Raw genomic sequence first — 26,451 nt, forward strand, 5'->3', positions numbered from 1 at the left:
GAATCTCATGATGCTGAGTGACATTAAAAAGGGAAATTCTGGCATTACATACAAAATGAAGACTTTTGAACAAACCCTGAAGGTACTTGAGTTATATGACCCAGGGTACCATGAAAACACCAACCTGCCATTCAGCACTGATTCAAGAAAACACAACCTCAGAAATATTTAGAACAGTAACAGGTTTTTTCTAAAGGTTTAGAAACCACCACTATAGCCCTGTATTAGCCCCTTCACAGTGCCTTTACCTTGAACATGTTCAACACTGCTGTACTTAAACAAGGACACAAGGGAAGCACAAGAAGTACACCAAGGAGGAACAAGGACAAGCAGAGAAGTGAAATGACTCCTCTTCAGGGACCAGAAACTGAAGTGTCCACAAAACCTAAAGCTTACAAGATAACGTGGAGCAGCTGTTTCCTCAAAACCTGTATTTGTGGGGGGAAAAATGTGAAAAAGGTGCTCCACCATTTTTCAAATACCAAGGAGAGTGTTCATGCAAGAATAAATGTCCTCCCTATCTTCTAGAGAGGCTAAAAGCAGCAACCAGGGAGCTACGAGCACCTCTACCTCTCCTTCATCCCTGCCTGAGAGACAGAGAGCTGGGAGTGTTGAGAAGAAAATACTCAGGGGCCCCTTATTCATACACATAAATACATGATGGGGAGGTTTAAGGAAGCTGAGAGACTTTTTTTCTGTGGTGTCCAATGATGTGACACAGGAAATTCCACGTAAATACCTAAAAAAAGACCTTTGAATGTGAAGAGGGTCAAACACTGGTGCAGGCTGCTGGCCCAGACAGGTTTAGTCTCCATCCTTGAAACTGTTCAAAAACCAGCTGAGCACAGTCCTGGGCTGACAGTGCTGTTAGAAGGACCTTGGATCAGATGATCTTAAGAGATTCCTTCCACTCTCAATTATTATATAGTTCTCTGAAACTTCAGTACAGACTTCTGCCCTTTCCTGGCAGTTCAATTTGCTATGAGCAACTGGAAAAGACAAAGGACTGCTCAGCTCAGTGCTCTGCTGTGAACTATGGTCATTTCCACTTTCTGAATTATTTTCAGGAAACTATTCTTATTTAAAACAGGTAAAATGTATCATTTTAAGATGGAATCAATTTATGTTCATGAAGACTACTCAATGTGACTAATATTTTCCAAAGGTTAAAACCAAAAAAATAAAAGGAAAGAAAAAGGAACAGTACACACAACTCAGCTTTCTTCTTGCATGGAAGAATCAACAGTAGAGCAAATCACAAATTAAAGCATAAACCTAATATTTGCTTTCTTTCACCTCATCTGATTAGAGCCATTAAATTTGCATCATCCTTAGCTGTGCAATAATTATCACGGAAAGCTTAGCCTGTTAAATTCAATTCTCACATTGCAAAAGCTTTCCAGGGAGAGAGTCTCCTTTTCATATAACTTCCCCAGGATATAAATGGAGGTTATGTCATTGGAAGAATCTATTTTTACTCCTAATCTTCTTTCTAAAGGTGCTTAGAACTGACTTGTAAGAACCTTCTTATCCCAAACCAAAGAATACAGGGCAGAAAATGATGAATTTGTAGCTGTGAATAACTTTAATATTGCTTTGCACTACATCATCCTGACTCTTACCATACTCAATGAGTTTAATGTCACTTTCCCTCACTCCTCATCTGATAGAAAAAAAAACAGGAGGAAAAAATTAATGGCAAAGAAGGGAATATGTAAGGGAAGAAGTTCCTAAAACAATAACCCCCTAAACAGCTTCCTCTGCATGTACAAGGTGTATATATAGGAGGGGTTTGCAAAACCATATTCTCCAACTGAGATTTCATCTTGATTTATTTTTCCTCTTCCTACCCATTTATTTTAAATTATAATAATATTCAATCCATCTAAATTTAATAGAACAATTCAGAACAAAACTTGAATAATTTTTCAAATTATACAAGACTGCTTATCCAGTATGGATGCCATGCAAATTGAGCATTAAAATCTACCAAGACCATACAATCTTCAGTAAGAGAAATGCCCCACATCCAAGCTGTCTGACACCATTGCATAACATCTCTATTTAAAGCTAAACAAAACCCTCATTTACATGATTCAGTAACACCATAAATTAGCAAGTCTCCCTCTGAGTACCAACCCCTTTTCCTAATGAGTACATGGGTAATTTGAGTATTTCTGGTTGTTAAATGCTACCAATCTAAGGCATTGGGTTTTTTGTGTCTTTTTCAGAATTGTTCCTCTAAGCAGAACTGACACAGGAGACACACGAAAGATTCACTCATTTAACGTTTTCATGCATGCAGCTTTTGCTGATAACCTTTCAATCTGAACTACCTTGTTTCCTTTTAATTAATGCTCACTGGGGAAAACATTCCCATTCAAAGTGACAGGATGCATGGATGAGGTGTAAAGGAAACAGGAATAATGTCCTGGCCTCTGCTGTCAAAGTAATGCAAAAGCCTGAGAGTGCACAGGTACCCAAAGGCAACAGCCCTGGTCTGTACACACATTTTGCTAAGACACTTGAGTTAATCAGGCTCTCAGTGAACACCAGGCATGAGTGTGGATGCCTTCCTCCCTCCCTCCCTATTGTACAGAGCCTTCTGACTTCACACAGCCTTTAAAATAATTGACAAACAACATTTCACAGTTTCAAACTTAATATTTATGACACTAAACATTAAAGGAGATAAAACTGAACATTGTACTCATGGCCAAAACTCCAGTCTGAATCATCCCCATCCCAAGAGCATATTTCACAGCTGCATTTGTATCAATTTCCTGGTCCTTCTGCACTAGGTCCCTACTGGAACATAAATCATCATTGACTCTCTTGGGGCTTCTGCCCACTTTAAGAACTTGGCTGTGAGCAATCAGGTGGAGATTACCACCTCTTCCAATGCACAGTTGGTGTTATGCACTATTAATTTATAAATGGGATGAAACTTATAAACTAAGTTAATGTTTTTAACAAGCATTATTGACAAGTCAGAATGTTATAAAGCTTTTTGTAAAGAACTGTGATAGTGTCTTCCATGTACTTATTTTCTAACTTCCCTACTACTTTTTGACGTTCCCTTCACCCAACCAGTAGAAAAACAACTGGGGAATGCACATACCTATCCAACTGAGCAATTACTACCTCCCTTTCTTTCTTAAAGAAACTCACCAAAAAATAATTTACAGAGAAATCTGGATAAGGAGCAAGAAGTCAGAAACGTATTTTTGGTCAAACCAGCTAAGATGGGGAATATCAGCAAGAAAAAACAAATTAATAAATACATCCATCACTTCCCTCAAGCCTGCTGGCTACAGCAAAGGTCACCCAGGATTGAGCAGAGCAAGCAGCAAGCCCTCCTGTAAACTGAACCTTAGATTGAAACAGCCCTTTACTTCCCTTTGATAAGCTGGACATCTGAAGGCTGTGCATCCCTCACATCAGGCCATTTTCTCCAGCTTCCAAATGCCCCCATGACTCTATCCCCCTTTTTCTACATGCCCTGATGTACTTGTCATTTATAGAAATGTTCAGCTCATTTATTTAGCACTTGAGCAAAGACAGTGCCCAACTTAACACACATGCTAGCAGTTTTGGTTAGTCTTACAGTACTCTTGGTGAGTCACAGGCTGATTTGAAAAGAAAATGTGACCACCAGAAGCCACACCTCATGTGCACCCTACCTCTGACCAAATTCTGAGCAGTGGCCCTACACAACTGGAGGCAATCAGTTTTCTTACACTTACATCTGGATAATCACATCTTTCAGCAGGGCTGGGACTGATCCATTTGCTTGTTTCCAATATGGAGCTAAGCTGAGGTGTTTTAAAGAAAATGAAAGATACCATTGCCTTTCTGCAGGTGGCTGTCCTGCTGCCATTCAGCTGTCCAGGTAGGACTGAGTTCAGCCTGGTTAACTTAATGGGGGACAGGGACTCAGCTCAACACTGGGACTCTTGCCATTTGCTATCAGATGCAGAAGGAAACCAGGAGCCAAGAATCTACTCAAGCCACTTGGCCTCCAGTGTGCCTCCTTCTGCCCATTACACTAAGTGACAAAATGAGGTGTGAGGCTCAACAAATATCCTTGCTTGTGACAGAGCAATGAATAGATCAGGCAGATGAGAATAAGGGGATCAGCAGACTTAGTTCTAACACACCATTTCTCTCCATTTTGATGTCCAAACTGATGCAATCACTATCAGATGCACAGAGGAAGCCCAAGGCCTTTCAAGTCTACAGTTTTAGCTCATATTAATCTAACCTATGCATATTCAATATTGCCTTTTTCCCACCCCAAGGAAAATCACCCAATTTCTGCCTAGTTGAAAATTCTTTATGATGCAAAAAAAACCCAAAACTGCTGAGCAAATTTTGTCAAGATGAGAAAGTTCCTCCTGTTGAGCTTGAGTTTAACCCTTTTTCAGCTACAGGACTTCATCCATAGAACACATTCTCCAGTGATCCAAAAAATGCCCCCCCCAGAGGCCATCAATTGGATGGAAAAAGGAATGGGAATGATGATTACTACTTCCAGAAGAAATGGCATAAGAAATGCACTGCACAGATGTTCAGTCTAAAGACTCCACAGTTGGTACAATTTTAGGACCTGACTTGTAACCCATCCAGATCAACAGAGCCCCAGTGCTTCCAAAGGTGCTGGAGTGCTTTATGCCAATTCAGCCACTTTATTCTCGTGTCCCCCATGCATTTGTACCCTAAAACACAGTTTGTTTTCCAGGAGAGAAGATGGAGGGCCACACAGATTAGCTTGGCCCCAAGGGTAAGACCACACAGTTCACTTCTTCTGGAGTGGCTGTTTTGCAGTAATCAACCTGAAGGGGAAATCCTGCTCACTGTGAGCACAGCAGCACCAACAGCTGCTGCTTCTCATGGGAATTTTACAGACAGAGTGCAAAGGAAAATTAAACTGTGAATTTATAATACAGAGTGGAGTTTTGAAAAGAAAACTGGAACAAACCCTGTGTGGTCCAGGCTCTGCCTCAGTGTCATCCCAATATTTTCTTTGTAATGTGCAACACAGTCATTCACTTTGCTTCACTACCCACAAGAGAACAGACTAGAGCCTTTTCATAAACTCCATTCCCCATTAACCAGCCAAATGGAACATATTGATTCAAAAAAAGACAGAATCATAACACATAAAAGTTTTGACCCTTTGTTCTTTCATTTCTCCTAACAAAACACAATAGCAAAACAGCATGTTCAAGGGAACAACTTTCAACAGAACAAGTGCAACCTGGCTCCCTTTTGTTTCCCATCCTCTGTTCTGAGTGTTTTCATGACAAAGACTGTTTCACTATTTTGTTACATAAATTGAAGCAAATCCATCAGCTTCTCAAAGGTTCTGGGGTGGCTACTGTATATTTGGACTTTCAAAGTTAATCTTGAATTTCATTCAATTTCTTTGAATTATTTCCAGTTCTTGAATTTATCACATAGTCCACAAAAGAATCCAGCTTTGATATGGGAAGATGCCAAGAGACAAGAAATCCACCAAACTGCACTCTTACAATTACTTCTCAGTTTGTAATCACCTTTTAAAGCAACCAGCAGATTTACTCCAGAGGTTTCAGGTGTCTACATTGACCCTTGAAGCACTGTCATTTAACAATATACATATGCAAAAGTACAGATCAAGCTAAAGATGATTCAAAATTGTCCAAAACCCAAATCCCATAGCAATAAAAACTGCTGTATGAAGTCCATTCTTTGAACAAGCCTTTAGATTTACCAATATCCCAAAAGCCCTCAAAAAATTCGGCTTTGCACTTTTCAATATTCTCAATGGATAGAACACTCTTCAAAGTGAAGGATCATTAGAACAAAAATTCTCCTTCCTTTCCTGGCAAAACCTAATGTTTGTGGTCACATTAATGTTTACCTGTGGTAGACAAATCTTCAAAAGAAAAAAAATACTTTAATCTGCCATTCAGTCTGACTAATGCTTTATTTAGAAGAGCCTATGTTACAACCAATTACAGCACATCCTTCCTAATTACCTGGGAGTTGCTCTACAACAAAATACAATTCTATTACTAGAAATAAAAGGCTTGGCTTTGGTTTGTGGATTACAGCAGCTGCAGCCAAGAGATGTCATAAATAATGTACCAGCAACTAAATCAAAACCTATCAAGAATTCATAGTGCATAACAAAAGTGAGGACAAAAAGTTAATGCTGGCATCCCCACTCTTCTTACACTGAGCAGTTGAGTGCAAACAAGACCAATGTTATCTTTCTGTACAGGTAATGAAGTGACTTGGGTGTCTAAGCAATTTCTAAAGAATTGAATTTCCCCTGCTAATGATTTCAGCATTTCACACTGATTTTTGCATTCAGATAAATAAGGTAACTATTCTAAACAATTCCCCATAGAACAGGCTATTTTATATTGTGAGAGCAGCAGAAAGGAACTTCCAGAAAACAGATAATCCCAGTTCTGCAAATGGAATTAAAATAATAATAATTAAAAAAAAAAATCTGTGTCACTTCACTGAGGAAAGAGTTCAGCAATGTGAAACCAGTCCAATGCAGGGTCATTTAGATGCTGGGAACTGGAGCATACAATGTACAAGGAAAGGCTGAGGGGGCTGGGTTAGGTCATTCTAGGAAATGGGGCTGATGGAGAATCTGATTTCACTCAGCATCTAAAGAGAAGTTTTAAATAAGACAGGGTCAGAGTAGACAGTGAAAAGGCAATAGATGGCAAGCACAAGCTGCAGGATGGGAAATGCCAGCTGACAAAACCCCTCACAATGACAGCAGCAAAGCATTGCCCAGTAAAGCTGGGAGATTTCTGACCTGGACATTTTTCAGATCTAGGCAGGATGAGGCCATGAGTGACCTGATTAACTTCTGCAGCCACTCCTGATTTGAGCAGGGATTGTACTTGATTTCCATTGTGCTCCCTTGCAACTAAATCATTCTCTGCATGGATGCAATACAGTATAAACTTGCCAGTAAAGCAGAGATATAAGTGACCCACTGGGTATCAGAAAACTTACATCCTATTCCCAGACCTAACAAACATGCTAAAGAAAAAACAATTAATGATCTTTATTATATTAACAGAACTGTGCATCTATTCCAAACATGAATTTAAAAACAAACCAAAAACATAACTCAAGCATTTGGATGTACCAAGACTTCCAGTTAGCATGGAATCAAATATAATTTCATATTTCAATATTCACTCCTATTTATTTATTGATCTACCTTACAAATGTCCACAAGGCTTTTGAGAAGCTAAGTTTTATTATCACTTTGAAGATCTCAGAACTCCAACCCTGCTTTTCTCATATCTGGGCACATGAAGAGAGCTCCTCTAAGCAGACCTGTTAAGGCAATGCTATGATAGGTCATGGTGTTTTATAAAGCATATTTGTAACATACTTTCCTGGTCTTTACATCATTAACTTCACTTCCTTCTTCAGTTTTATTTAAAGATGATTCTTGGATGCTTTCCACTCTGGAATACCAACAGATTCTTATATTCATCTGAGGCCACATGGAAAGCTGAGGCAAGGGAGTTTTCACTCTAGGCTTCCACACTGTGCCAGAATGTGCTGCACTTTCACAGTGCACAGGTTTAATCTTTTACTGGTGCATCCTCCCCAATAGCACTGAGAAGTCTGAATTGTACTGAAAACTGCACCAAAATAGCAGAGCTTAAGTATTATGTACCTGAAATCATCATATATACAAAAGTCCATCACATGTATATTTTGCTTCCAAATATTTCTACATGGAGATTAAAAGTAAAATGCTGTTATTTTTCTAATTCTACCTGTCAGGCTGAAGAAAATTAAAAGTTAATGAAACCTGAGAGACCACTATTTAGCATAGAAACTGCATAAGAGTAGGGTGAAGGGAGGGAAATCTCAAACCGTAGTCAGCATACTTCAGAACAGCACAACTTGATTTTCCCATTCTATCCCTACGAGACATTGCAAAATTAGGGACTGGACAGCATTTGGCACTAATTAAGATAAAACAATGATAAGTTTCCAAATTCTTGGAGGAGAGTAAAATTTAAAATAATTTTACATTGAAGTCTTCAGAACAGCCAACAATCCTAAGGAAAGATCAGCATTACAGAAAACTATTCTAAATCATACAGAGAGCAGAACCATACATCCCCTTCCTGCCAGAAAGGAAAGCTTGGTAGCCAGACTATCAAAAGGCTGAATGACACAGATTTTTTGAACCCAATTGTTAGTTTTTTTGATATTAAGGAAGCATGTTTTACCATATGTCTCTTTATTTGTTTCCCTAGCTTTTGCCCAGGGGTGGTTGTATTTCACTCTTACTGTGATGCCTTTTTATCAAGGGGAATAATTTGAGCTGCATGCACACTCTTCAAGAAAAATTATGTTCATTTGGTAAAGAAAGTACATACCAGATTTGAAAAAAAAAAAAAAAAAAAAAAAGAATTTTTTACTCACACAGATGCTTTTCAACAAATAGGTGATAACAAGTATTGCCCCACTCCTGCCCAAAATGACGATTACAGATCCTATGATAGAAAGTTGGGATAAAATGTATTCACAGGTCACTGAAATATCTACAGTCTGTCAAAGCAACTATGAAGAGAAAGCTCTGCCATCAGAAGGGTATCAGCCAAAATACCAAAATTTTCTTCACACCTCATCTAAAAAGCATCTTCTCCATTCTGGACTGAAGCAATCAGGCCCAGAAGAGACAAACCAGTTCTGTGAGAGAGGGAGGGTAACAGCTGGCCAAAACAAGGCCACTAGGAGAGAAAAATCACTGAGAAAGTGAAATATCCTTTTTGAAGGTGAGCTCAAGAACAGGTATTTGTTAAAACATTGTAACTTGCTATCCCTGTTCTATATACAATAGAAGGAAAATACACCAAGGGAGAAATAGGGGGAACAGTAGCAGGAGGGGACAAACTCACACATAAACCTCCTCAGAATATTTTTATTTTTTTTTTAATTAGCCTGAACAGAGATTCAATTGACTAATTGCCATATGATCAGTCATCTTTTCAACGAGAGGTTGCAAGCAGAGGGAGGAAAAGCCCTGAATTAACATTCTGTATTTCAGAAAGCCCCCCCCAAAAAAAAATCAAGACATTTAAATCTTACTGTAATACAAAAATGTATTTCATTTTTGTCATCTACCCACACCCTCAAATTCTTCAGCATGTGAGATTATATTTACATTTTAGAAACTAGCCTGTATTGCTGTATTGAGTTTTTAATTTTCCCTGTTCTTACCAAATTAAAGCAGAGAAAGCTGCCTAACAATACGATGATCTTAATAAATAAATTATGTGGGAAATATTGCCTTTGTTATTTTCACACTGAAAAATATATTCCACACTGCAGAGATAATGAGGGTATAAAACATTAACACTACATTTTTCTATACCATTCTGCATAATTAACCATGCAGCTGTTCATTCATTTAGTCCCAACAACCAAATTAATTTGCAATCAGTTCACAGTGGATGCTCTGGAGCAGACTGCATGTGCTGCAGGAGCAAGTGAAGCTGCTCACATTCCACACACCACATCAGTGCACAAGGTGCTCAACTCTAAGAGATGCAATGGGGGTTGCAAAATGGTATTTTCAAAGATCAGCTATGAAAAGGCACTGTGCCATCAGCTGTCTCATAGGGAAAATATGGGTATTTTCAGGTGAGCCTCATGGCGTGTCCGTGCCCTTTGATGGACTCCTGTCCTTCTCAGGCTCAAACCAAAAACTTTAAGGACACAAACATTAAACATCCATAAACATTACAGCACCTTCCTTTTATTTGTATTAATGCAGTATTAGAGCCCCAGCACTGATAGGTATCTCACAATCAGTTCTCCAAATTATCTGTATTCCCAAGAAACAAAAGACCAAGTGAGGAAAGCAGAGTAAAGGCAGATTCTCAAAAAAAGGCCACAGAATAGGCTGGTGGAATGAAGGTGGAACCAGCAGCATCACTGGCTGCTGAGTAGAATGTCACATGTGCCTTATCACAAGCTCCCTGACACCACGATTTAACCCTTTTCAGGTTTTAAAAAGTATCCTATTCCAAGTTTTATACCTCATTCATCATCATGAAAATGCAATGAGCAATGAAACTAGCTGCTTTGATTGTGGTTTCTCATTGATTTCATTTCACAGAGTGGCAAAGGAAACACTGTGAGAGAGAGAGAGAGGAAGAGACAGTGTCATTCCATCTGCCCCAGGTTATGGGCCCTGCACCTCCCTGCTGTGCCACCCTGCTGACAGTGGGAGTTAATGGATGATAATCCAGCAAGGCACCTCTGATTACCAAAAACTTGACAGCTCAACTCTCTTCATATGAACTTAGGACAGAGGATTCATGCAAAAATAAAAGCCCCAAGGTTGCTGTTCACAGTTTGCTCACACAGAAGTGTGGATCATGGGCAAAACTTCCCTCTTTTATGCAGGGAGGGAGGGCAAAAGAAAACCACAAGCCCCATGGATAACTAATGCATAGAAAGACAGCATTTTCTGTTTCTCACCTTAAATCTGTCTGCTGAGGCTGGCAAGAAAGAGGATCATTTCTTGTAGGGAGGCTTTTTCAATAAAATACCATGACAAAGCTGAGGAAACACCAGCAAAGCAACTTTTCTAAGCATCCTACTGCTACCAACCTGCATGGGTCTTGGGAAGCAAAGATCAATTCTGTTACCATCAGTCTTGGCCAGAGTCTACTTAAAACAGAAACCTGTGGTATAATTCCCACAAAGTGTGCTGCACTAGTTAAAGGAATCAGAAATTCTATTACTTAGGCTCAAGTTACTCAAACAAGAGAAAAGGATTCTTAAGCCATTTAAAATAAATGGTTATTCTTTTTCAATAAATTGACTCACTCATTATGAGTTATATCTTGCAATGACTTAATTCATTTTCCAGATGGAGGATTAAGGGGAAAAAAAACAATCAACCTGTAAAGCAGCAAAATTCTCATGCTCCAAGATGTATTTAACATGTTCAGCCATGCTGCAATCAGCTTCAATGAGCACAAGTGTACTGCAAGAGCCCTTTCCTAACTACATAAATCACAGCTTTCTAACTGGATCTTAATTTGCATGTCATATATTCTCTATGTGATCACAAGCTAGTGCAGTAACATGTTAACATTCAAAATCATCATCATTATTCCAAGTTGTTGAAGACATGGAGAAGTAGTTGTGACACAGCACTCTCAACTGTGACCAACAGATATTCAGTAAAGAAATTTGGATAGACTTATTTGGTAGCTTTTACTTGCTTGTAGGATATGTTCTTCTCAGTTCAGACCTTCATACATACTAAGACATCAAAATAATTTTTAAATGCTAATATGGCAACATAAACCAAAAATTACCAGCTTCAGCTAAATCGCATGCCTTTTAAAAGGAAAACCTTTTTAAAGACATCTCTTTCAGATATCCACAGCCAAATTTCACTCCTCTGTGTAATGGCCAAAAACTACAGCCAAAACATGGCAGGATGAGTGGAACACCAAGGCACCAACAAGGTTACTGCCAACCCACTGTGCTGGGCTTGGGCTCAGAAAGTCAATGGTAGGTCATGTGTCCATTAGAGCACACATGGCAATAGCAGCACCCTCTGTGCTCCTGAATCAATTCCACTACCCATTAAAAATATCAATAATTGCCTCTTCAATTCCTTGCACATTCCAAGGTTTGTCAAGATATGTATATTTAATTTCCTTTACCTTCTACATATTTTTCCTTCTTATACCCATAATAAAACATTGCTGAAATGCTGAAACCCACTACATCCACTTTTTAACTATGGTTTTACAGCATATTTTATATTTCCAAAATAAATTTAGAATAAAGATTTTCCTGCACAATTCAATTCATAATGGCACACTGTTGAGTTTTAGCAAGACAATGCAAGTTACAGCAAAACAATGAAAGTGTTTGTAATACTATTACATGAATACAGAAATATGATCAAAGAGAGCATAAAAAGCTGTTGTTCAGTAAGAAGAATAAAATTCTAATTGTAAGACTGCCTTTTCAACGCTGCTCAAAACCTTTGCTCAGTGGAACAGGTGTAAATAAGGATATAATATGAGCACAAGAGAGCTGCACAGGTATAATTGAGAACACTGTAGTTTGATTGCAGAACTTGCATTACTCATGATGATGCATTAACTAGAGAAAGCACAGCTAGACATTAGATCCCAAGCTGAGCTCACTGGGCTAATAATTAGAAAGCCATTTCTTTTTATTTTTTGACTTCGAAGGAGAAAATTTGATATGAAAATCACAGACTCAATAACTTCATCCCTTGGGGCCATTTCTACAAAGTCACTTTTCAAAGCAGAGCCACAATATAAGGCCATCTGGAAGTTCAAGTTGTTGCAGAATGCAACAGTTGCTCATTTATTAAGCAGTACTTCATACCAAAAATTTCACTGGGGCACTGAACTGTATATTGGGGGGTTTTGTTTTCCTTTTAAAATTAATTTCAGGAAACAGCTGAAATGAGTTTCACCTACAAGTCCAAAGATTTTGGAAACAAATGTCCATATTCATTTTCACACATTCTGTGAGCCATCTGGAAATTTTACTTTCCTGAGCCATATGCTGTTCACTCTATCCACCTTAAAAGAATCTCCAGCTCTTTGTAGTCTGGATTTTTGCTTTAGTGTAGGCCTGCACTCTGCAAATGCCCGAAGCCCCCTGCAGTCACTGTGCCCCAATCACTCCTGAGGGCCAGCAGGCTTGCACAAGTGAGCCTTGTCCTTGAATAGATGGCTTGCTGTGGGTGCAGACAGAAAGAGCTGTGCCACCACAGGCAGGATATTCCTGGCTCCTTGGGATTTGGCAAGCACGATGCTGTCTGAGAGAGAGGCTCTCCGAATGTTCTCACCTCTATCTGCTTCAACTTTCAACCTCCCACAGCACTTCGACTTTCCTTCCCCCTCAGGCTGATTTTGGAGTAAGAACTCCCAGAAAGCTCAACTGGGACATCCAAAAATATTTAAAGAGGTGGGGAAGTTTCTTCATTTAGTATTTCTTTAGTGAAATTATGGGGCAAAACAACCCAACATCTCTAAAAAACCTGGCATTTGTCTAGGGCTACCAACATCTTGGACTATCTAGCACTCAGCAGGCAAAGCTAAGGGGATCCAAGAGTGCAGTTAACATCAAGTAAAGTCGTTTGTTTTGCTGTGGTGAAGCAGTAACAACATGGTGATGCCATTGGGAACAATGGCAATTACACAGCAAGCCACTTCAGCATTACTCTATCATTACAGCTTGATAATATGCAATCAAAACGTTATTAGCAATCATCAGCAGCATCTATTATTCATTGCTTAGATCAAGCTAAGAAAGGGAAGGCTGAATGTCTACCAGTAACAGGACTCTGAGCCAGTCTAAGCACAGGGTTGGAAGGTAATTCCATGGCCACATAGTGCTGAGTCACCACTGCATAACCTTCAGAAATATTACCATCTCAGTTGTTCCATGTATAAAAATGAATAAAAATAATCATCTATATTTCCAATTTTATTAGGAATAATTAACTCAGATAAGTGTTATCATTAATTTCATAGTGGTTACTAATTCAGAGTTAAACTACTTGATTGTAAAATTTAATACTTATATCTAAAGTTGCAGGCATTCAACAGATGCAAGGAGTTATCTGAAGTTGTAAAATATGTGCACCTACATATTTGTGCACAAATGGGCCCATAAAGCATATGAGAACACACACTCAGCCTAAATGGTCAGTTGGTTTCAGCTCCTTCATACTGAAAATATGCTGGATAAATGTGTGTGAACTCTGCCACAAACAGCTCTAGTATGTAAAGTATCTTCCATGTATGCACCACTTGTTGCAATAATTTTAGTATTTGAGTTGCCAGTTTTTTCAGTAGGCTAATGAGCTCTAACATGACAACCAACCTGCATTCCCAATATGTACCACAGTTTGGAAACTCCAAAAGTAGAGCTGAAAACAATCCTCTGTTCCTTCTCAAAAAGTAATTTTAGTTTATATTCAAGAGGCAACCAATGTTATCTCTATTTATTTCCCTACCTTATTTTGAGTAAAAGAATTATACAATTTACACCTTGACAATTACTTGATAAGTAAATTAGGAAAGCATCAGAAATAGCTAACTAAAGAAGCACAGTCTGGTATTTTTTAACTCCATACTTCCATCAGCATTTTATCTTCACCTCTTCAGTGCAACCAGACATGGCTATTACAAGTAAAAACCCTGTTAATAATTTCATTAACAGCGCTAGTTTCCCTATTTTTTTCAACAAGGAAGAATTCTAAGTTAATTGAAATTTAGGTCTCCCAAGCCTGTAACATGACTTATGTGGGCAGGCATAAGTTACCTACACAAACTGACAATGCTCTGCAGAGGTACAAAAATGCATCACCAAGATCCACCCACACATCTTCTTCACACTGAGTTCCCCCACCTAGGCATGTACCTCTGACTGGTGTTTTTAACCACCATTTGTATCACTCTTGAAAGTCTGACTGCAGCTCCAAAGTCACTAAGAACAAGCAAGGATCACTAGACCATCTTTTCTCATTCTTTGTTCCACTAAACAAGGGGGAAAAAGTTCTTTTGAGTGATGGGAGAAAAGAAAAGAGATGAAGTGGAAATATGTTTTAGAAGATGAAAGACACAGTTTCAAGTAACAAAATAACTGATAAACACCAAGGTAGGTTGATTTTTACTGACCAGAAAGAGAAATTGGGATATTAACATTAAAAATTACCCTAGTCAGAATTGATCAGTTTATAAACTAGTTTATTTTCACTTAGTGACTAAGTCACATAGTGACTTAGATAATATGATTTCTGGTATTATCTAGCCAGGCAACATAGGAACAAAAACATCAGGACATTTCAGGAAATAACTGGAGAGGGTCTGTTACCACTAGGGCACAGAAACAGATTAATGGCATTTCTCTGCTAACAAAAAAAACCCTCTATCGTTTTTCACACCTGTTTTACACATATTTGTTTCATACAAGTAAGAAGAGTGCAAAAGAGAATTAAACAAAAAAGGTGAAAATATATACACTATGCATGCTGGGCAGGCTGCCAATGTGAATACAACACCCCAGTTCCATCAGCAAATGTGGGTGAAAACTGGTGAAGCTCCAACCATTTTACACAGAAGTCCCTTGACTGTAAAGGGATTTCAGCTTCATTCAGTTATTTAGTCCAAATAGTGAGTTACATCTCAGCAGAGAGGGGCTCTATTTGATACTTTTGCAATAGTTGGTCTGATTTGCACTTTTCCAGATCCAAGCACTTTGTAACTCTTCTAGTTTGACAACTGTGTCTCTTCTATGTCACAGAGGGCAGAGATGGAGGAAGGAAGTGAGCCCAGAATATATCCAGGCATGGATCACCTAGCTAGCAACCCCTGGCACAGGTGCTCATCTAAAGCACTCACTTCCTTTCAGCTTTTCCACCCTGGTTTTAGAAACCACAGAAACACGGAATGGTTTGGTTTGGGTTGGAAGGGACCTGAAAGACCATGTAGTTCAACCACTGCTGCCATGGGCAGGGAGCCTTCCACTGGACCAGGTGACTCAGAACCCACCCAGCCTGTCTGGTCAACGAGTCCCAGCCTCCATCCCTGGCTCAGCAGGTTCTGGCATCATCACATGATGAGTGAGCTCCCAGGGGCTCCCTTGACAAAGTGGATGGTCCAAGGCACCCTGATGCCCAGACCCTGGCTGGGCTGTGCCCTGTGAAATTGCAAGATGTACCCAAGGAGAGTCCCCCAAGGCCCCATCCCTGCCGCACTAAAGCGGAGCCATGGGCACTCAGCATATCCTCAAAACCTGACACCACTGAGAGAGAGCCCTGGGGACATCTGTGCCCAGCCCTTGGGGCAGGACCTGACCTGTGCCAGTACCAAAGCATCTGGTACATCTGTTCCTTGTAAGTAAAAAGGCACGATTTCCAGATGATGCACGCTAGTATCAATTTTATTTGAATGCAATTCACACCAGTTCTTTACACCAGCTGTCAGCAAGGTCTGGATGACCTTGTTTTAAGTGTTTATGTTTTCCAAGGAAAGAAACATTATCTGAAGCCTGGTTTATGTTTATTTTGAAAGACCAGAGTTTATTTTGAAGAATCCAACTGAAAATGCTTAAAAAACTATGATAGATACTCCGAAGTATGAATTGGAAAACTTGAAATATATTGCATATGTTGTATGGGCCACTGACAAATAACAGGAAAGCAGTGTGTGCTTACGCAGTTGGGAGTATCCAAACTGTCATTTGGTTGTCTTATTTGCACAAGATGTTGGACAAAAATTAAAACAGAAACAAATGTGCAATAAATTTTATGTCTTGCAAGTTTAAAGGATGGTTACAAATGAACTGTCACAGCCCAAAAAAGGCCAGTCTCCATTTGATCTTACTCTCTTTCCTGAATACCTCCTTCTTATAACTAGAAATACCCTTATTCTGCATGGACCACTGGCCTTGGCCAGACTGAGCACTATTCAGACACTGGTATGACAACAAGTTATGGCAGAAGCACTGTCACTGAGAAACCCCACACAGTTAAAACAGTGCCACCTCTTTCAAAATAAGTAACGAGGCTGTTTTGCAGCATGCCCTGGAAAGAGACTTTTCCCATTCCCTATTCCCTTACCCAGTCCTTTTCTTGGATTGTCTCTGTAAAGGTCCTTACACTCACAGCTGAAGGCCAAGTCCCCATACAAACTCTTGGGACAGCATGAAGTTTGTAAGTACCTAAGCCATGAGGTTTTAGATAAATTATTTGTTTCTAGACCCAAAGATTATGAGCTACATTTGAATTTAACTCTCCTGTCATTTTTACTGCTAGAGATTACCAGCAAAACCATCAGAGCAAATACTGGTGCAGTATCACATTTATTGATAACAGTGAAATACTTTAGCTTTTCAAATGTACATGATGGGTCCAGAAAAAAAATTTGTTGTGGAAAATTTTGTACAATCTGTGCACACACAGGCAACAAGCATATGGGTATCTTAATTCACAAGTATTATGGGAATAAGAATCAGTTTAGAAATTTATTTGGATTACGATTTATTCCCAGTTGTCATAAAACACAATATAACCTCCACTGCTGGTATACTTCATCCAGACAATCCTAACTACTTCCAAAGCAGGATTATTTACTAACCTCAGTACACTACTCAAGCAGTAAGGATTCCCAAAGGACATATCCCATCACAGTAAGCATTTCAAACTTTTAGAGTAAATTTGATGCAGAATTTCTAGGCAAAGGAAAAACATGGCAACTTGCAAAGTAGCGTCAAGATCAACCTTATATTCTCCATCATTCTTTGTTTCTACTGTTAAAACCATTACAAACTCTAATTCAAGAACAGGAAATGCATCCAAGGAAGAGAAGGGGTAGGAGCTGATGACAATCTGGATAATCTTACTACAATAGTATCAGTCAGCTACCAACTCAGCTCAGCAGCAGTCTGGAAAAGGAAGGGATGGATCTATTCCAAGAACGGCAGGAGTGAAGATTATAGAAAAAGCAGAGGTCTTACCTCCACAAAGAGCTCTCCAGAACTTTCCCCATGTCAGTATGATAATACTTGGTAAGGATCAGGATCACCTAAAGAAAATTAGAATAAATAGATTTAAATATGTAAACTGATGTAGAAACAGAAACAGACATGGGCAGCATGATTTTGGGAAAAACAAAAGTGAGGCTTCTGAAAACCTGAGAAGTATTTTACCTCATTTTAACTCTTAGAGTTTTGCTTTTGAGCCTGGCATTTTCATTTTTCTTTCTGGGAAGAGTGATTTCAGTGCTTGAAGTTTTCTGCAAACCTGGTGACTGTGAAAGATTGCCCATTTCACATAAACAGTGGAGTTGGAATTGTCACATAAATACCACCAGCACATGACATTCCTCAAGCAATCTTTATGACTTTCTGATTAGGAAAAACCAACCTGGTTGCTTGTTTAAATTTAGGAGGCAACTCTACAGACACAATTTTTTTTTAATCCAAAGTGTTAAACAATGGTGATTAACTTTGATTATCCAGATTTAAAAAAATCAGGAGAAAAACAGCTCTGGTCTTCCTTACAAAATCAGCAATGCAACTTTCATAGCTATCACTTTTCACTTCTTGAAGCATCACTTTTTCCCCTTCATGAACCAGCTCTGTGCTCAATAAATCACTCATCTGCATCAGCGACAGCCAACAAAACACACAAGCAAGTTTTTTCCACAAAACATCTTCATCCTATGAAAATAGTCAGCAAGAAATATTTTTCATCTTCTCAACAAGTGACAAATTCACTGGTCAAATAATGTAAAGCAGTAGCCCACAAGCAGTGGACCAAGCTCAACACTATGGTTTATGCTTGGATCTTGTACAGGTTTCTTTCATTTGCTGCCAGCCCATCTTAGTGGCTCTCAGAGCCCCATGCCCACGGCAGCTCCAGAGAGGCAGAACAGGCTGGTCCCCTGCACAGCTGGAGACTTTCTTTAATGTGGGGTCAGCAGCAGCCTCCAACAGCTTGGAGCAAGCTGTTCTTTGACTGGCACTGCTCTGCGCTGACCACCAGATGAAATCTACAGCAAACAGCAACTGTAGGTGTTTGCTTTGATTATTCAGATAATTAAATATGCCAATGATACATTTATGCTGCACTCCATGTATGCTGGAGATTGTGAGAGAACAGAATTACAGTCTAAGGATGTTATTACATGGAAATAATGCAGTGTTTTACAGAACTGAGGTGTAATACCAGTCTCACCCAGGGTTAGCCAAACCTAATAAATTCATAACACATATTCCTGGATGTATATTGATATAAGCAAAAGTGGAAACAATCCATAATTCACAAGTATTATTCACTCCTATTCTCAAAAGAACCACAATTTACCAGATCACTTTTTTTGGAATTTGATTATTTATAAAAATAAAAGTTTTGGCTTAAAAAAGAAAAAAAAATAGGTTACTACAAGACTTACAAAGCAAAGGGTAAGAGCCATTTCCCAAAGGAGAGTCTATCTGTGGATGAGATTCCTGGCTACAGCTCAAGCACGTTCTACCAGGTCAGCTATTTATTGTATCATCAGTGTCTTAACTACAGCTTTTACTGGTGCTTGCAGTTAAGAGGAAAAAGAAAGAAAATTCACTATTGGGAGCATCTATTGGCTCCAATTATTAAGGAAAAAGTTTCAGACTGTGCTTTTCCAAACAAGTATAATCCCTCTTTAGTCACAAAAACTGATCTGGAATTTATTTTTTTAAGAGATACAAGAATGTATACTTGGTACATGATAATAAAAAAGAAAATACCTAAAAATACAAGAGATCATACTTTCTTTCCTTCCATTTATGTAGAAATGGAGGCTGAATCCTGAACTTGGTGAACCAACTTTTTTCATCCCTGTATGTCCTAGAATTAGAAATTTTAAAATTCAGATAATTTTCACCAATGTGTGTTGGAGCCATCCTGCCATTGTTCCATTCCTGAATTAAACAGATTAAAATCACACACAGAAATTCCTATGGTGTCATCCTCAGTCTACCCGCTTTGAACATAACCTGTATGGATGCACCAACAAAGAACCTTCCAGAAAAGCCATTTTTGTAGCTTAGCAGCTGTCAGGAATGTTAAAGACTGACAGGCTCATGGTACTGCTGGCTAGCTGCAGTTCACCTGAGCATGCACACACTGAACCAGAAAGGCACTGCTGTTCCACCCACCTCAACTGAATGGCTTTCAGGTAACTGCAAACTGCAGTGGGGAGGAGCCATAAGCAGTAAAACACCCTCTGGATGCTGCAGGATTGGTGCTTTAAACTGAGTCAGAGCTCTGAAAAATAGATGTCAGTACTTTCCAATCTGACTGGTAAATTCATGTAAAAATTTAAGTTTGCACCTTATTTTGCACTTGGGAAGTAAAGAGAATGACTTAGTAGGAAAAACAAAGCCCTAAGAAGCCATCTCTGAACTCTCAAACAACATTAGCAGATTCCTGTAACGAATTAAGAAGAATGAAGCTGCTGAGGGGCTGACCATCGTGTCAACTTTGCCAGTGGATTTCATCCCAGTATCTGAATAATGGAGGCCATCTATTTAACAGATTTCACAGCACAGTCCTTTAGCCTGTGGGCACCTTTTCAAGTGATCCTGAAAACAGGATCCAGGCTGATCATAATGGCAGTTTTTCCAAATTAATAGATAGATCCAAAGAACAGAAAGAATTATTTCACAGTGAAAGCATAAAGGTCTTCAGGATCTCTGCATTCTACCCATCATTTTTAAGAGCAGAAGCCTGGTTCACTGATTTCATTTTAATGAGACTCCATAATTATGAGCATTTTACAGGCTGGATTGAAGCCAGTGGTTCATACACAGTGGTTCATACATGGCTCTCCAGTGAAAGTGCTTGGGTGGCCTGTGGTGGGGAGAGACACAGCAGCAACTGAGCAGTGATCAAGGATATGATTCTTAACCAGCTCATACCATCAGTCATGGACAGCTACAACAAATTTAACTTTTTTTCTCTTATTATTTTACAGCTAAAACAAATGTAGGCAATGAAGGAGAATTAAGATTTATCAGATTTTTTACTTTAAGTTAGATTTATAGGATTATCTAGAAATCTCCACTCTATCCAGACTTCCAGAGACTTGTGAATCCATTTTAAACCATTTAAACTTCACCCACAATTCTTTGAGTTCCCTCCCAGAGTATGACAATGGAGGTGACAAGAATGATTACTGTCATGTGCTAGGGGCCTATGAATACCTGATGGTGCTTCTGGACAAAAATACTGAAAGGGAAAAAAAGAAAGTGAAAACTTTCAGCTTTTGCCACAAAAATGATACTCTATTACCTGCTTCTTTACCAAAGCCTTTGGTAAAGGCCTCTGCATCAAGCCAGTATTTCTCTCTAGGTGCCATGGTATGGAAGATAAATCCCTGATGAATTCTAAGAATCAAATGCAATGTGCATCAGAAGTTAGTTTTCCATGGAAGAAATACCTAGCTTCAGTCAAATTCTCTGTGTTGGGCCTTCAGAAATTTCTCTACCTCATCCTCCCCCTCCTTTTTTGGTGGGGAGAGGGACAGTGGGGTGCACAGATGGAATTCTGGTTCTCCCACATCCTTCCTCTGCTTCCATAACTTCGTTCTGCCCGTGTGAATTCTCAGTAGTCTCAGCTCCAAACTGTTCTCCAAATAAAGGAGTTGGAGCAGTTTCCATTCAAAATCTTTTCTGGATGTAGAGCTGTCTTCAGGGGTGCACTGGGTTTCCAGTGAATGACAGACCAGGAAAACAAATGGAAAATTCCAGATATTATTACCCATGAATAATGCAAGGTAGAATGATCTATGTTTATCCCCTCTCCTTTCCTGTTGCTCTCCTCTGAAAATGCTTTGCAGCAAGGCTGGGCTGAAAAGAGAACAACTTCACTTTACAAGACACAATGTGCTTTTAATCATTTCCTAATAAAATTTTGGCTTTAAGAAGCCCATTTTAATCCTCTCTTTTCATCACCATGTAAGCTAAGGGGGCTGAGAAGGGAAAAAGGAATGAATTCTAGATCAATCACCTTTCCTGGTGTTTATATTTTATCTTTCTCTGGAGGATTTGCTAAAGTCCTTTTCTCTTTGATAAACATCAACTTTTGGAAAACTATTTTATTTTTTCCCCATGCTCCCTCCATGATGCTTTTTTTTCATGGACCATTCTTAACAAAGATCTCTCTTTCTCTATCTACATGCAGATTCTTTCAGATAAAGTTTTATTTGGTCCCTGAAATTTGTGATTTTAGGTTTCAGGATTTTTTTAATCTATTTAGAAGTTCCATAGCAAAAATCTCATACTTTCAAATGCACAATTACAAGTATGATTGCGAGGTTTTGTCTTTTCTCAAGTTTTTAGACATTGAGAGCATGCTGTAAGTACTTCTGGGCAGCCAGAGCTACCAGGAAAATAAACTCCTCAGACAGATTCAAGTTTCTGCAAACTTTTTAGCATCTGCTTAATTTAATTCATGTGAATGAACCCACTGAAATCCAAAGAAGTGTTTATGAGAGCCACTTAATACCCTGTATGACTGGAAAATAAGCTGCATTTTTGCTCAAGAACAGATCCTCACTCACCTTTTCAACTATTTAACTATTCCACTGTACACCACAACTATTTTGGGGAGATCAAGAGGTTCTAGGCACATCCTATTAATTTTTCACTACCACCCCCTGTAATTCCAAAACTTTTTTGACACCTAATAATCAAAAAGCTCCCTAACAAATTATAGGCAGCCACCTACTGCTCCAATCCCTCAAGCCATTTCCACTTTTGCAGCAGCAGGCTCTTCAATCATCATGCTAAGAGCAATGTTAATTTTCACATCTCTTATTTAAAACAAAGACTCTTAAGAGAAAAACAAAATTCAGGAAATTATTAATATGAAGGCACATTACTACAAGTCTATTATATGGACTAACATACTACTCTTAATAACTACATCATAATTTGATTATGCTAGGAAAACTAAACAGAAAAAGGGCATTTAGGTTGACTCTGTTGCAGCACTATGATAAAAGGTAAAAAAGCAAACATTTAAACCATTATTTAAGCTATTAAGAATTCACTGTATAAGCTTCTACTCCTCTCTGGTAATAAAGTTCATAAAAGCAATACATGATTTAATATGAAATACTGAAAGAATTAGATTTCTATTTCTTCCAACTAAATTGTATTCGGAGACTAGAGGACTTACGGTGTATGAAGTCACTGACTATACCAGTGCACTTGTATTAAACATTAGCAATAATTCCATACAGTGAATTAATTCATAATTCAAAGTAAGACACAATAATGACTCAATTCCTGTTCTCTAAGAGGTATTTCCATCCACAAGAGCTGAATATGTGCATAGTCTTAAAAGCAGTGGTTGTGATTGCTTCCAGATTCAAAACCATTTTAAACATAGTACTTTGCACATTGACCCTGAAAACATTCATACAGAAAAGTAACTTTAAGATATCAAATAGATTTAATCTACTGTCTAGCACAGAACAGGATTATCCTCTGTTAGCTCTGTACAAACACAGGACAAAAAGACAACCTACTGCCTTCAGGAGCCTACAGTTCAAGCACAGAGCACAAGAAGTCTTCAACACCATCACCATCAACCATTACCGGCTCATGCCAAATTTTCAATACAAGCTTCTGAGAAAATTATGTTTCTGTGATACCACTCCATATGTATGACTCTGTATATGTATGGGTTTGGCTCCTCATCCCCACTTTTTAATTCTAAATCCAGTGACTGATTTCAATCATATTTAACAGAAAAGTAGATAGCCATATGGCTGAAGTAGCCACATCAGTTTATACCACAAGTCCACGGCACAGATGCATCTAGAACAGCAATAAACAAAAAACTACAAAAAAAAAAAAAAAAAAAAAAAAAAAAAAAAAAAAAAAAAAAAGAATGGGGAAGGCATATAAATAAAGATGCTTCCCAAATCTAAGCTGGGCTTCAGGTGGAGTTGTTAGCAGCTGGCTGCTGGATAAGCACAGGTTTCTGTGGTACTGCCTGACCCATCCACACAAAAACAGAGACTGTTGTTATATACAGTTGTTATATAACTGTTAATGATCAGACCCCAAAAATCAAAGTTTATGCAGAACTGGTCAGCCAATGTGAACTGCTGCTACTTCAACATATTCACATTGCTGCTCCTTTCTAGAACCAGGAGGTGCAGGTCCAAGATTTCTGGGCATGCTGCAGATGCAGAGCTTGCTCAAGCAAATGGGAGGGAACTCAGTCTGAATTATTAGAATCAAATCTGCAGCTTTGGAAGCTGTCTAACATTTTAACTAGTTGTTTAATTAAACTTCCTGTTCTTTTTCAAACAGCCCCAAACAATGTCACCTCTGACACAAAAATCTCCGGTTTTCTGTCATTTCCTTTTACTACACAACCAGAGGAATTTTTAGGTTTAAATATTTAACATAGCATTTGATAAGTTCTTAAAACCACATTTGCAAACATGCCAAGAGAATAAATTTCTAAAACATGAAGCAAGGATTTTTTTCCTGTCTCTCTAGTCCCCTAATTGTGATTCTTTTTTAAATATGGACTAGCTTTACTTATCTTCCCTACTAATGTATGCTAAATTGAATTAGCAATCCTTCCTGCAGAACCAAACTTATTATGTGAATATTCTTTTTCTTTCCCATGAAAATTCAAGAGGAAGCAGAGCTAATATCGAAAGATGGCATATGTAAAACATCTTTAGTCTCTTCCAAATATTTCAAGAATTCAATATTATAAATAAGCTGTTTACCTCCATCATCACTATTATATAGCTATTCACTACCAGAAAAGAAAAATCAGATTTTAAGTGCAGTTTGTGAAATATCCCCAGTCTCTCATTTAGTGTTACAGCCCAATAGTAAAATATAAAAATTGAAACAGCTTCTAATCTGCATCACTAAATGCTTTCTCAAGGCCTGAGCTTTTTTTTTTTTTTAAAGAAAAACATTTACATATAAAAATAACTTGGCTTTTTATTTTAAAAATTAAATTATTATGCAAGACATATGGAAATACCAATAGAGGAGGATACTACAAGCTGGGAAAAGCATTTCTTTGACGCAGGGCTGTGGGCAGACATGTTCATATTGGTTACTCTCCCTCACAGCTGCTCTGTCTTCACCAGAACCACAGGATTAGGCATCATTGAACCAAATAACATCATATTTACCAGAGGTTTCATCAACCTACAATGACCTCAAAATAACATTTAATTCTTTCTGAAATGGCTGACGGTGTTCAAATGAGACCTAATTGTCTATCATAAAAAGGCTTTATAAACACTGTACATGGAAGCAAGGACTTTGATACTTCATAAAGATCAGTCAAAGAACCACACTGTTTAATATCCTTCTTCATAATGAATAAGGGCTGAAATTTGTATTAACTGAATATTAGGTGCCTGAGTTTGTTCTGTATGAGTGAGAAAGATAAACAAAGGAACATGGTCTACAGAGTGGAACACGGGCACACTCCTACCTGAAAGAAGTTCTGCCAGGACAAGCATGCTAAAGACCAAGGCAGTTCTATTACAGTGACAGAGTGATGCTGATGAATATTTCAGTCAGAAGACCAGAGAGAAACCAGAGGCAGATGCAAAACTTGTTTCACACCTTTTGTGATGTGGACCCTGTATGTTGTACTAATCAGCATTTACATGGTCAGGGATACTTTAACTCTGCTTATTCTAAAGCTGGAAAATGAAACAAAAAAGAGAGTAAGGAGGATTAAGTGGAAAGAAAAAAAAATCAGGTTGCCTAGTAAAACAGGAATAACCCAAAACAGATCTGGGGCTGATACTCAAGATCCTGTCTAACAAAAGTCCCTGAGTCCCCCAGTTTGATCACCTTTCCAGTGAGGAGTGCCTGGGTGCCTCCCCAAAAGGGATCATACTCTCTGCAGTTTCACACAGGCATAGACAAGGCCCAACTTTTCCTGGGTGGAAGTCAGTCTCTCTAGGACTGCCTTTCATTTTAACTGTTTCATCTTACTTATCTTGCTAAAATAATTAATTTCAGAAGTACCAACACGCTGCCCCTAGCATAATGTGAGAGGGAACCATTCCCACTCCAATGCCAAGCCTGCCTGCTCCCCATGGCCCCATTCACAATAAACTTGGAACACCTCAAATGGCATTAACAGAATTCAGCTACTGTAAAATACTGGGAATGAACCCCTTTGAGAAGAAGGATGAAAGCACATTCATCTTCAGCATTATTCCTGAAGCAGCAGAACTTCATATCCGTGCCAATGGAAAGGGCGTAAAGGAGCAGAGGGAACATCCAAGTGGGTTAGGAGACTATTAGAGAGGGCTTGGGAGCAGTTGGGAAAATTGGTCAAGGGCCAAATACGTCAAAGAAAACATTGGAAGCGACTGAGGGAGTGCTGGAAAGTTCTCCACATTCAGTCTGAAGCCAAACCAGGAGATTTCCAATCTGTGAGCACCGAGTTTTTGCCAGCTTTTTGTGTTCCTTCACCCAGCCTCTGCCCTAGGTGTCCATTTCTTTAAGAGCCACGGGGACATAAAAAAGCTAAGTGAAATTATATGGCATTATCTGTGAAAAGGAACAGCTCTTTCACCACATCATTTTGGATCCCTCTTGTCATATAGACACTGTGCTTTAGTTTAACCACTATGAAGTATAATAACATCATCAGTCATCTTAGAGCCAGGTTTCAAATTAACCTCGCATTCCAATCTCAAACCTCTAATACATTTTAAATGACCCTCAGATCAAGTAGATACAAGCAGGGAAAGATTGTAGGCCCTGATAAATGAGATCTATATTTCTTTATTTTACTCCAGTAAAGACTTAGGTATTCAACAGATTCTTTAGAGACAG

General features: G+C 38.7%; 1 protein-coding gene across 6 annotated transcripts in view; it reads right to left on the minus strand.

The window, feature by feature from the left end:
- Nucleotides 1-26,451, minus strand: part of SORCS2 (sortilin related VPS10 domain containing receptor 2) — a 536,289-nt gene that overhangs the window by 344,249 nt on the left and 165,589 nt on the right. For all 6 annotated transcript variants that reach the window (XM_071447415.1, XM_071447414.1, XM_071447413.1 and 3 more), the window contains exon 2: nucleotides 17,578-17,645. In XM_071447415.1, the coding sequence (XP_071303516.1) occupies nucleotides 17,578-17,645 (68 nt within the window). The remainder of the gene's footprint in view (nucleotides 1-17,577; nucleotides 17,646-26,451) is intronic.

This window comes from Agelaius tricolor, unplaced genomic scaffold (assembly GCF_023055355.1).
Source record: "Agelaius tricolor isolate 1412-34295 unplaced genomic scaffold, bAgeTri1.0.p SCAF_24, whole genome shotgun sequence".
Taxonomy (NCBI): Eukaryota; Metazoa; Chordata; class Aves; order Passeriformes; family Icteridae; genus Agelaius; species Agelaius tricolor.